Source organism: Phascolarctos cinereus, unplaced genomic scaffold (genome assembly GCF_003287225.1).
Source record: "Phascolarctos cinereus isolate Bilbo 61053 unplaced genomic scaffold, phaCin_HiC Scaffold_1;HRSCAF=81, whole genome shotgun sequence".
In the NCBI taxonomy this organism is placed as follows: Eukaryota; Metazoa; Chordata; class Mammalia; order Diprotodontia; family Phascolarctidae; genus Phascolarctos; species Phascolarctos cinereus.
In genome coordinates, this window is record NW_027555514.1 from 176043459 (window position 1) to 176057095 (window position 13637).

Sequence of the window (13637 nt, forward strand, 5' to 3'; positions counted from 1 at the left end):
AGAGACCATGTGGCCTATGGGGGTAGATGGTGGCCATGTGAAAGCTAGAGGAGGAATAAGGGAGAAAGGGTCTGAAAGACTCTAACAGAGGAGATGAGACTTAAACAGAATCTGGGGGAAAAAGTAGGATTTAAATAAGTCAGAGTAGAAGTGAAGTCATTGTAGATAGGTCTAACTACATATGAGTAATATGTGCTTTGGGATGCTCAGAGGAAAATGGGCATTTACCTAATTTAATGCATGGATAGAACTTGGATAATATAGATGAATGGATAATTAGCACAGCTCGTTAAGTTGTCTTTTTCAAATAAGTATTTCAATCAGGTGTAAAAAATGATCACTATAGTTTTCTATTCAACTTAGAAAATAATTTTCTACTCAACAAAAGTTATAGTCATTCACTAATGACAAATTTTTCTTATTTGCATAATGAACAGGTTCATTTTGGAAGATGGCTCATAGAAGGGAGCCCTTACGTGGTGCTGTTCGACATAGGATATTCTGCTTGGAATTTGGACAGATGGAAAGGAGACCTCTGGGAAGCGTGCCACATAGGAATTCCTTACCATGACCGGGAAGCTAATGATATGCTTATATTTGGGTCATTAACTGCCTGGTTCTTAAAGGAGGTACTGCTTCCAGATAGCAATATTCCAGGGGCGTGATGAAGCTGCCTTCATTTTCAGACACAGTAGATTGGTACACAAGTATGATTTCACAAGAGGTGCATGGTATAAAAGGAAGCTGGCAGTAGAGGAAAGAGTACTGGGTTTCCCGTCTCAGCTTCACCACTAACTCATGACACTACTCTGGACAAATAATTCTCTCTCTATAGCTCTCATTTATAAAATGAAGGGGTTAAATTAAATGATGTCTAAATCCCTCACTTCACTAAAATGCTATTCTTTTTAGCTGAAGCAAATTAAATGATTATGCAATTATTGGCTGACCTAAGACCTTTTCAAAGGAATCTGAGAAAGTGATTTTATCTAGTGTAAATACTAATTACTGGAACATGGCCAAAAATAGAAATACCATACCACTGTATCTCTGTTCTAATCTTTCTCCAGATTTTAAAAAGCTACAGATATGCAAACCAAATTTGTATTTTAAATCCTTTTTAAGAGCCCTACCAGCTCATTGGTATGTTTTATTTTTAAATCTCTAGGTCATTGTTTCACTGATATAAAAGTCAGCTTACACAGTCAAAGAGAAACATGTGCAAATCTGCTAGTCATCTATGTAAGTTATCAGAGAGTCAATAAGGATTAGTGAACTGAGAACTGACCTTGGAATCAGGAAGACCAGAAACCTACTTTTGTTACTACAAGGGTGAGCCTGGCCAAATCACTTGAACTTTCAGTGCCCCAAGCAACTCTCCAACACACTAAGTTAAACATGAATTGTCCATCTCCAACAATGGAAAGAGGTACCACACGAAGGAGAATGACACCAATAAAATCACAAGTCTGGAAAAAAAATGCCAGCAACAAAATATCAATGCTTTTGTCTTAAATTATCAAAAGCAAGTCTATACATGTAATATGTATATTATTTTTTATTTTTACAATATTATTTTTAATTTTTGAAAGTAGTATCAATAAGATATTTTAAAAAAATATTCATGGTACTCAGTGGTGATAATGCTGATGATATAACATACTGAAATGATCTGAGTTATGTCTTTAAGTACAAAGCTCTTATTCAATAATTTTTCTAATTTTTCATTCAAAACTATAGTAACAAATGTTTAAAATTTCAGACTTAATGCTACATAATATGTACTCAGCAATGACTCAGCAGCAAGAACAAAGAGGACACCCTGGAGTGGGGAGACTTGAGGCAGGGAGACCAAGCAGAAGGCCAGTTCAGCAATACAGATGTGAGATGCTGGTGGCCTTCACCAGGGCATTGGCTGTGTAGTAGAGAGAAGGTGAAGTATATAAGAGATATTACAGAGGCAGAAACAACAGGACTTTGCAATATATTGGATATGTGAAGTGAGTGAGAGTGAGGGGTCGAGGATGACACCAAAGTTTGTGAGTCCAAGAGACTATGAGAATAATGGTACTTACAACAGTAATAAGGAATATTGGAAGAGGGAAGGACATGGGAGAAAAGGTAATGAGTTCAGCTTTGGACGTATTGAGTTTAAGATGTCCACGGGACATCCAGTTTGAGGCATACAATTGGCTGTTGGATAGGCAAGACTGTAAGTCAGGTGAGAGGTTAGGACTGGATAAATGGACCTGAATCATCTGCAGAGATAATTGAATCCATGGGAACCGATGAGATCACCAAGAAAAATAGTATGAAGGAGAAGAGAAGAGGGCTGAGGAGAGAGCTGCAGAATGTATCAAAGGTTAACAGGCATGACCTGGATGAAAGGTCCAGCAAAGGAGAATGAAAAGAAGCAATTGTACAGGTAAGAGGCGAACTAGGAAAGAACAGTGTAATGAAAACCAAGGGAGAAGAGAGCATTAAGAAAAGGGTGGTCCACAATGTCACCAGCTGCAGAGAGGTAAAAAATGATGAGGACTGAGAAATAGTCATTAGATTTGGCAATTAAGAGAGTATTAGTAATTTTGTAGAGAAGAATTTCTGTTGAATTATGAGGCCAAAAACCAGACTGAAGAGAGTCTGGAAGAGAGTGAGAATAAAGGAATTAGAGGCACTGATTATAGCTGGCTTTCTCAAGTTTAGCCATGAAAAAGGGAGGAGAGGTATAGGGCAATAACTACAGGGAATGGTCAGAACCAGTGAGGATGTTTTTTAAGGATGGGAAAGGCATGAGTATACGTCTAGACAGTAGGGAAGCAGCCATTAGACAGCGAAATATTGAAGATTCGTTAGAAAATGGGGATGATGGGAGGGAGCATTCTGTAGAGGAAAATTCCATCAAATGGAATTAACAGCACATGTATAGGGGTTTGCCTCAGTAAGGAGAGGTACCACCTCTCCATGTGAGAACAAGGGTAAAGGAGAAGACAGAAGGGAAAATCATCTGAGTGAGGTGAGATGAGAGAGAAGATGGAACTCTAAGAAAACAGTCTCATTTTTTTTTCAGTGAAGTGTAAGGCAATGTCTTCAGTTGAGAGAGGGGTGGTGAGGGGTGCTACAAGACACTTGAGTACGGATGAAAAAATTTGGAATAGTCATTGCATTAGCTGGGATAATGCGAGGTGTGTTCAATTAGGAGGTGTAAAATGATTGCCTTGCTGAAGGACCAAGTAAGATTTTGAAACCTAAATTTGTAGTGTTCCCAGTTAGCATGGTTTTCCCAGTTCCATTAAGCAATATAAAAATAAGAATGAAGGCAACAGATGGTGAGAGCAATCCAAGGATGAAGCTTGGCAAAGCATGAGCAATGATAGGATAAAAGCATAAGGGACTCAAATGTAGAGGATAGATCAGAATTAAGCTGGTTCATTAAGGCAGTGGTTTCAAACTCAAATAGAAATGGGGTCCACTAAACTGTATATAGTGATCCCTGTAGGCACATGTTGACTTAGAAAATCACATATTAACATTATCCATGTTTGATTGTATTTTTATTTATTTTGTTAAGTATTTTTTGTTAGGTATTTGTTAAGTATTTCCCAATCATATTTTAATCTGATTGAGGCCGCATATGGCCCATGGGTGGCATGTCTGACACCTCTGCATTAAGAGGTTGAGACAATGAAGGGAAGAAACTGAAGCTTGATCATGAGATAACCCAAAAAGGAATTGAGGCATTGTAAGCCGTTATGAGGATGAAGAACTGAGTTATGGGTTACAAGGTAGAGAGAAAAAAAATGATAAAAAATTATAATTAATAAAGGAATTTTGTAGTTCATAAATATAGAAATGGAAAAAACTTATGGTTGTTAAGGTCATAATCATCTCTGTGCATGAGTGAGGTAGAGTGGAGAAGCATACTATACTGGTCATGTGAAATGAATAGATTGAGGAAGTGGGACTTTAGGGTGTTTGAGGGAGAATCAATATGCATGCTGAAGTATGTAGTGTGAAGGCAGGATTTGGAGTAGAGAGAAAGAACCCATTGAGGAAAGCTGGGGTGTATCCTGGGAATCAATAGATAATACCAGAATCTTGACTGGGTCATAAATTTGGATTGAATGAACCTCAAGGGGGAGAGATTGCTGAGATGTAGTTATAGTAGTCAATATAAGTGTACTGACTCCAAGTGTAGTAACTGTAAGCGCTAATGAGGAGCGAGAAGTTTTCTGACTCCCTCACCACAACCAGTGAATCTGGAGTATGAGTGAAAGTGAAACTGGTATTGGAAAGGGTGAGAGCCAGGTGAGTCTGAGGCTGAGTTTTATCAATGGCTGATTTCCTCTGCAACCTTAAACAATCAATCAATCAGCAAGCATGAACTGAGCACCTACTATGAGCAAGGCACTGTGCTAGGAGCTGAAGAATTCGAAAAAATCTTCAGTTAGAACTCATCCTTCCTTGAAAATCATCAGTTAATTTAATGAGTATGGAGAAAGCCCAACATCAAAGACTTAACACAGGAAACTAACTCTCTGAATTTAATAATGTAGCTTTAGATAATCTTGTCACTAGTAAGTCAAGGTCACCTTGTGGTTTGGGGAAGTAAAAAGGGCCTTTCCCTTTTTATTTCCTTTTCTGAAGGAATCTTTTTTTTTTTTTACTACTATTTACTACTACTCAATCATGTCAGAAAGAGGTGGAAAGAATGTTTCACTCAGAACTATCAGACCCCTGATTCAAGTTTTGGTTTAACTACTCATTACTTCAGTGAACTGGAACTTAATCTCTATAGGTCTCCTTTTTCTGATCTGTAGAGATTTCTTACAGTCTCAAGTCTCTGATCATACATGCCAGTGAGGTAAGCAGCCCCACCACCATAAGATTTATAAAATGTTAGAGCTGAAGGGAACCTTAGAGACTTAAATCTTACTTTCTTACTTTACGAATGAGGAAACTGAAGGTCAGAAAAGATTAAGGGAATCACCCAAGTTAAAATAGGTAGCTAATTTTAGATTATTACTAGAACCCAGGACTCCTGGTTTCTAGGTCAAATGCTTTTTTCCATTTCATTATGATGTTCTTTCCAGTGTGTACTCCCATCATCTTAACTTCGGTCACTATGTGGGAAGACCAATATCTTGAAATACACCAACCAAATCATCCCCACTCCCTCCCAATACAGGTTAATATTCAACTATACTCTCCATCCAGTCTTCAGGCTTCCTGCATTATGTTGGGTGTTTTGCAATTATAGCTCTTACTTTCATCTCCCTTCACATAAGAGACAAGTCAAAACTGAGAATGAAGGATGCTCTTAGTTCCACTCTAAAAATTGAGGAAGGAGTGGAAAATGGTGAAACAGCCTGATCTAATGGAGTAAGAAGACCTAGATTTGTCACTAATTGTGTGATCTTCCTACTGTTATCACTACTAGTAAACATTTATATTGTTCACACTGTGCTGAGAGCTTTACAATTATTATCTCATTTGATCTTCACAACACCCCTGGGAGTTAGATGCTATATTATTATCCCCATTTTAGAGAAGAGGAACTGAGGCATACAGAGGTTATGTGACTTGCCTAGGGTCAGAAACCTAGCAAGATTTGAACTCAGATCTTCCTGACTCCAGACCCAGCACTCTATCCACTTCACCACCATCTAATCTCTCTGCTCTTCAATTTTATTATCTATAAAATAAAGAACAACAAATACCTATAAAACAAGATTTTGTGAATAAAATTATATAAACCTGTAGATGTGAAAATATTTGGAAATTTTAAGTGTTATTTTTTTTCTTCCTATGTCAGGTAACTGACCATGTGGATGGTAAACATGTCATTGTTCAATTTCATGAATGGCAGGCAGGAACTGGACTAATTCTTTCTCGAGCCAGGAGCCTTCCTATTGCCACAATATTTACGACTCATGCAACACTGCTTGGAAGGTACCTCTGTGCTGCGAACGCTGATTTCTACAACCACCTTGATAAGGTAAAATAATCCTCTTTCGTTCCCTCCTCCTTCTTCCCACCTCATCTTCTTTCTTTTTGATTCTTAATGATGGTCAGAATTATTGATTCTGTAGTGGATAGTGCACCGGCCTTGAAGTCAGGAGGACCTGAGTTCAAATTTGGCCTCGGACAAAATACATGACACTTACTAGCTGTGTGACCTTGGGCAAGTCACTTAATCTAACTGCCTAAAAATTAAAAAAAAACAAAAAGAATTATTGATTCTGATTTTTCAGAGGTCAGATGCAGAACTCAATCAGTGTTCATAATCATGCTCCTCATGGAAAATCAGACATCTAGTAAATGGTATGTGAAACATGGCACAATTGTAATCTTTCAAAGAAAACATCATTTGGGCCCATATGACCTTAACCATATGAAACATTTACAAGGTTTGTGGGGGAATTATGGATCTAATGTTAAGGGGTAACCTTAGCTTCTCCTACTTTTGGTAACGCAATGGGTATGATGAGACAGGTATCATCCCATCAGTGGAAATAATGATACAGAATGCTCTCAGCTTCTCACTTTTATTGACAATGCTATTATATATAATATAGATATAATACATCATATATATATATATTTATGATATATAATAATATAATGCAGTGATTGGGGCAGCTAAGTGGCACATTGATAGAGTGCTGGGCTTGGAGTCAGGAAAACTCCTCTTGCTAAGTTCAAATCTGGCCTTAGACATTTACTAGCTGTGTGACCCTGGGTGAGTCAGTTAACCCTGCTTGCTTCGGTTTCCTCATCTGTAAAAATGAGCTGGAGAAAAAAAAGCAAACCTCTCCAGTACCCCAAAATGATTTGGGGATATAGCATACACAATAGCTTGTGGAATTTGGGAGGCTTCTCTCTTTCTTCAGTCCTGATGATACTATCTTTATCCACACCCTGGGCATCAAAGAGGTTCTAGGCATCTGCCCTTCAGTATGTGCCCTATGTCAAGTAGCTGGGACTTCATAGCACGGGGTATTTACATAGTATCTACTGTTTCCTTTTAGCCCTTTAGGGGGTAAATACGGTATGTAGGTATTGGAAGGGAGGAAATACTGAAACCTGGGCCATAATTCAAGGTGGGCAAACTATATATGCCTCAGTGGCCATACCTTTATATGTACTCACTTTAGAAAATGAAGCCAACATCATTTTCTACTGTAATTCCATTTGGCATCCTTCCATTGTACTCCACCAGTAGATAGTTTGTCTTTTGCATATTTATTTGGTTCTTCAGAATAACTATGTGGTTCTAATATCAAATCTTCTGATAAATAAACTGAATAAATTATCTCTTCTCCCTGATGCATAGATATTCTCACCTGCCAAATAAAGAAGTTGTAGTAGATGAACTCCAAGGTCCCTTCCAGCTCTAACAGTCTATGATTCTGTGAAATAGAACACAGGTGTGTTTTGGGGTTAGGTAGATGGGGACATGTTCTGATGATGAGAATGGAAAGAGATATTTTCATTTCAAAGATATTCATGCAGGATAGTTCATACCAACAAAACTTAGCATTCATAAAGCAATTAGTTACTGCTTCCCTGGATAAAAAAGGTCAACATGACCCAAAGGCCAGATGATAAACATAAGGAATTCATTTAAAATATGCTCATTAAGAAATTTGATAGGCAGCAAGGTGTTCAGAGAATTTTCTAGTTGCTTCTTAGAAGGCGATTACTAACTCAAACCAGTGATCCGTGAAAAGCCTAGTGGACATATCTGACTTTTGTGTGAGACAAGATATCTGAAGGGCACAGGACATTTTTTCTTTTAAAATCAGCCATAGTAAGGGAAATAATAACAATAAATACTAATTCAAAGTATATCTTGGACCTACTTAATTGCTTTACCTTCAGAAACACTTTTCTCAATGTAGATGCAATAGAAGACATTCATATTATAATTTCACCCTTTTGGGAAAAGGAAGTAAACTTATACTTATTTATTTCACATTACTTATTTTATATTACTATTATTATTTGTCATAGAATAAAAATAGTACAATGCAAAAGATAAGAATTCCTATAATGGGCTTAAATCCTATTTTAGGTGACACATAGCAGAACATCAAGTGATATATATATATATGGAAATTAAAAGAAAAACACATTAGTGGTGCTAAATGGTTTATAAGTTGGTTTCCCTTTTAGGAACCTGAACCAGCCCCAATACCACAGTTAAGTTGAGTAGGAAGGCAAACTAAGGTTATGATAATAGATAAGCATAAGAAAAAATTCAATTTTTATATGGGTAGAAGGAGTGAATTTTATGTTATATAAGAGGTAATTGAAACTGATTAAAATTTTTTATTTGCCTCTTCCTGGGAACATTGACATCAACTCACACGTTTCATAAAAGTCTATCATCTAAGGGAGCATTGTCAGTTTATGACACACATATTTTTCCTCAACTTTTAAACATTTTTATTTAAAGTTTTGAGTTCTAAATTCTATCCCTCCTTCTCTTCCTCCCTTCCTCCTTCCCTGAGACAGTAAACAATCAGATATAGGTTTTCCATGTGCAATTATGTAAAATATTTCCATATTAGTCATTTTGTAAAAGAAGACAAGTAAAAAAATGAAAGTGAAAAATAGCATGATTCTGTCTATATTCAATTAATATCAGTTCTTTCTCTGGAGGAGGATAGTATGCTTCATCATTAGTCCTTTGGGATTGTCTTGGATCTTTGGATTGCTAAGAATAGCTAAGACTTAGCTGCTAAGTCAACCACAGTTCTTTATCAAACAATATTGTTGTTACCTTGTACAATGTTCTCCTGGTTCTTTTCACTTCACTATGCATCAATTCATTTAAGTCTTTCTAGATTTTTCTGAAATCATCCTGCTTGCAATTTTTTACTGCACAATAATATTCCATTACAATCATATACCACAGCTTGTTTAGCCATTCCCCAGTTGACGGCATCACTTTGATTTCCAATTCTTAGCCACCCCAAAAAGAGCTGCTATAAATATTTTTGTACAAATAGATCCTGTTCTCTTTTTTATGTCTTTGGGATGTAGACCTGGAAGTGGTATTGCTGGATCAAAGGGTATGCACAGTTTTATAGCCCTTTGGGCATAGTTCCAAATTGCTCTCCAGAATGGATGGATCAGTTCACAGTTTCACCAAAGAGTCAGTGCCCCAGTTTTCCCATATCCTCTTCAACATCCAACATTTTCTTTTTTTGTCATATTAGTCACTCTGATACACGTGAGGTGGTACCTCAGAGTTGTTTTAATTTGCATTTCTCTGATCAATAGTGATTTAGAGCATTTTTTAATATGACGCTTTGATTTATTTGTCCAAAAACTGCCTGTTCATATTCTTTGACTATTTATTGATTAGGAAATGACTTGTATTTTTTATAAATTTGACTCAGTTCTCTATATATGTAAGAAATGAGGCTTTTATCAGAGATACTTCACACTTGTGAATTTGCTAAGACAAAGGGAGGGCATTTCTTCACCTTTACCCCCCATCAATCTATTCATCTGTCCATCCAACCTCTCAGCCATAATGACATAGGAATATTTCTACAACAAGAAGCATCCCTACATTTCCTTTTGCTTTTATAGTACATTGATTTGAATGTACATGGGGTAAATGAATCCCTAGGTTAAAAGGTGGGGGTGGTGCTGTTTCAGAGTGAGGAGAAGTTGAAGCATCCTTAAACAAGAGTGCTCTTGATTCTGGATTCCCACTTCCGGTCAAGTCTCACGATACTTATGCCCAAACAGAGGACCCTACCTTGGGCAGTCAGTTGATGCAGTAGATAGAGCACCAGGCTTGGAGTCAGGAAGATCTGAGTTCAAATCTGGTCTCAGCCACTTGCTAGCTATGTGAACTGGGGCAAGTAACAACCCCTATTTTCCTCAGTTACTCATCTGTAAAATGGGGACACACTGGAGAAGGAAAACGGCAAACCACTCCAGTATCTTTGCCAAGAAAACCCGAAGTCCATGGGCTCATGTAAAAGTTGTTCATAACTGAACAACAGGACCAAACCTTTCTTTAGTCAGTCAAGAAACATTTATTAAGCATCTATTATGTGCATGAGTTCATGTAAGTCTTTCAGGCACTGTGCTAAGCACTATGAGGATACAAAGAAAAACAAAAAAGCAATCCCTTTACTTGAGAAGCTTATAATCTAATGGGGAAAGAATATATAAAAAGAAGCTGAAAAGTAGGGGTAGAGGGAGAACAGGTACAATTCTTCTTCAAAGGTAGTTCTGTGAATCTATGACTTCTTCATAGTGTCATAGATTCACAGAATTGGAAAGGATCTCATAGGTCAAACCTGAGCATGTATTCCCTCTACAATGTCCTAAATAAGTGATCATGCAATCTTCATCTGAAGACTGCAAGTAAAGAGGAAACCACTAGAAGAAGTTCTATACAATTCTCTTTGTCTCTCGTTCTTGGGAAATTTTTCTTGACATCAAAACTAAAGCTGCCTTTTGGCAAATTTAGGATCATAGATTAAAGCTGAAAAGGATCCAAGAAGTCATTTAATCCACCCCAGTCCCATACTCATTTTACAGATCAGGAAACTGGGTCCCAGAGAAGTAAAATAACTTACCTAGGGTCACACAACTTTTAACTCCCCAATTCCCTTGTTAAATCATGGTACATAACTGTTCCGTGGAATGTAAGCCCCAGTACAAGAGCAATAACTCATATAAACTTTATGGTTTTTTCACATCTATCCTATGACATAGGCAGTATAACTCTTATTGTCACCATTTTGCAGATTTGGAAAGTGAGCTTCAGAAAGTTTAAGTGACTTGGGGGCAGCTAAGTGGTGCAGTGGATAGAGTACCGGCCCTGAAGTCAGGAGGACCTGAGTTCAAATCCGGCCTCAGACCAAACACTTGATACTTACTAGCTGTGTGACTCTGGGAAAGTCACTTAACCCCAATTGCCTAAAACCAAAAAAAAAAAAGTGTAAGTGACTTGCCCAGGGTTACACAACTAGTAAATCCCCAGATACCTTGTTAAATGATGGTGCTTAACTGCTAACCTCTGTCAACACAACTTTCTTTCATAGGCCAGGGTGCAGCAATGCCCTTTCATGTTGGCCAGGCCTTTGGTTTTCTATTCACCCAGCTTCTCTGTTCTAACATCTGTCAGTTCAATCACCTACTCAGCATCAGTTTCTAAATATGGCCTTGCCTTGCTGAGCTGCTCTTGGAAGAAGTCCTTGCTTTCTTTTCTATATTAAGCCCAGATCAGCCCAGCCCCTGAAATGTTCTTGCTCTATCGTCAGCTCAAATTTTCTGATACCTCCTTTATCCTCACTTGATCAAGTGCTTGCTCAAAACCATCTCCAATTAGCCACCCTCAATACAGAACACAGAGAAATAGAGCTTAAAGTGACCTGAGATACTATATATTCTAACCCGCTTGTTTCAAAGATGGAGAAAGAAAGTGAGGCCCTGAAAGAAGTGAATTGCATTGGATCAAAACTGATCATTGGCAGGGCCAGAAACTGGAATTCAGCTCTTCCCATTCCCAACCCAGTGACTTCCAGGACTCTTTTTATTATGCCACATTCCTTCTCAATAATTGAATTGGTTGTTATTCATTCTGTTCTGATTCTTTGTGAGCCCTTTTTGGGGGGGTTTTCTTGGCAAAGATACTGGAGTGGTTTACCATTTCCTTCTCCAGGTCACTTTACAAATGAATTTGAGGCAAATAGGGCTCAGTGACTTGCGCAGGGACACACAGCTAGTAAGTGTCTAAGGTCACATCTGAACTCAGATCTTCCTGACTGCAGGCCCAGACTGAGCCACCTAGCTGTCTCCTCAACACTTGAGTGAGGCCTATCAACCTCAACCTCACCTAACCATTCGCAACTGCAGGCCTAACCTGGATCACACTCACTAGCACAGAAAGAGCTTCAGAGAATACAATGGCTTATCTTGCTTTATCCAAAGCCAAGCTCTCTCTTCTGTTCTTAAGAACAGTCCCTTTCTACAATTCCACAAAATGTAAAAATGCAGCCACCAGGCATCCTGCCTCTCTGTTTCTGCCCAGGAAGAAGTAACCTTCCCAACTTTTGGAGGACTTTTATGCAAAGGTTTGCCCATCAGTTACTTAGCTTACAATATTTGTTAAGTTCAGAAGCAGTAGCATTAAGGTTTTTGTGCAAAAGTAGTTAGATACATGGTTGTTTTGTATACTTTGGATTCATACTGCATCAAGTGTGAGGCCAGCCCAAAGCCCTACAAAAGGAAACCAAATGAATCCTTTGACACCACTAATTTTTAAAAAATGTCAATAGATCTTAGTTATTCACAGATGCTCTTCTATGGGTCATCTAAAATAGACCTTAAACCCAGGAGAGTACTCATTATTGTATAACAAACAACGATAATATGAAATAAATACCCATCACATATAGGTATAAATTTTTTTCAAAAGAATAAAATATAATTCTAATGGCATTTATTGCATCTGCACTGAGAAATACCTCAAATCATATTAACATATTTTAATAAAGACTTATTTTTCCCTTCTAAATTTTTAAAAGTTTCTGATTGTCGTTCAAAGTTGTGGCTATGATTTATAGAAAAAAATTATGGCCCCCCAAATAATGAGCTATGTACAAAATTCATTTTTTGAACCAGAAAAATGTCTGTCAAGAGTAAACTTAAAAGAATTTGAACTGTAGTAAACTTGAAATCCAAAAGGTTTGTATTCAATAAGAAGCAAACAATCTGGAGCAGCTAGGTGGAGCAGTGGATAGAGTACCAGCCCTGGATTCAGGAGAACCTGAGTTCAAATCCAGCCTCAGACACATAACACTTACTAGCTGTGTGACCCTGGGCAAGTCACTTAACCCCATTGCCTAACCAAAAAAAAAAAAAAGGAAGCAGACAATCCATGAGGCAAAATGATTATTTTACATATTTTTATAGCTAAAACAGAACCCTGATATCATTTTGCCCAAGCAGTTCTCTTTACAGATGCATAAACCCATGAAGTTCAATATGGTTCAGAATTTATAAATTATAAATACAGGCAGCTAGGTGGATCAGTGGATGGTGGTGAGCCTGGAGTTATGGAGGACCTGAGTTCAAATGTGACCTCAGTTACTTACTAGCTGTGTGACCCTGGGCAAGTCATTTAACCACTGTTTGTCTGAATCCATTGGAGAAAGAAATGACAGACCACTCCCATATCTTTGCCAGAAAACCTTATGAACAGTATTAGCATACTGTGGTCCACAGAGTCACAGAGAGTCAGATACAACTCAACGATAAACAATCTCAGTTTAAATTATTTACTTAATAAAATTTTAAAAATAAATTAGTAAAATTTGTTATTAAAAATCTGAAGTCTAGGAGGGCAGATTATCTCAAATAATCACTATATTTTGAATTTGTTATTCCCTCCCAGAAATTTAAAATAATGTATGTACATAGAATCTAGGATTATCTATCACTGTTATAAAGGTGTAAAAATACTCATGAATATAATGACTGAATAACCCTGCCCCCAAGAAGAGTAACCCAGAGCACAGTAAGGAAGAAAAAGAACAAAACTGGTGGGGCCTATGTTGATAGGTACCACCATGAATATATATGTATATATGTTTGAATATATG

General features: G+C 37.5%; 1 protein-coding gene across 1 annotated transcript in view; it reads left to right on the plus strand.

Annotated features, from left to right (window-relative positions):
* GYS2 (glycogen synthase 2) overlaps nucleotides 1-13637 on the plus strand; it is a 61491-nt gene that overhangs the window by 4756 nt on the left and 43098 nt on the right. Inside the window, exons 3-4 of the mRNA XM_020994427.2 lie at nucleotides 438-629; nucleotides 5813-5995. Of these exons, the coding sequence (XP_020850086.1) occupies nucleotides 438-629; nucleotides 5813-5995 (375 nt within the window). The remainder of the gene's footprint in view (nucleotides 1-437; nucleotides 630-5812; nucleotides 5996-13637) is intronic.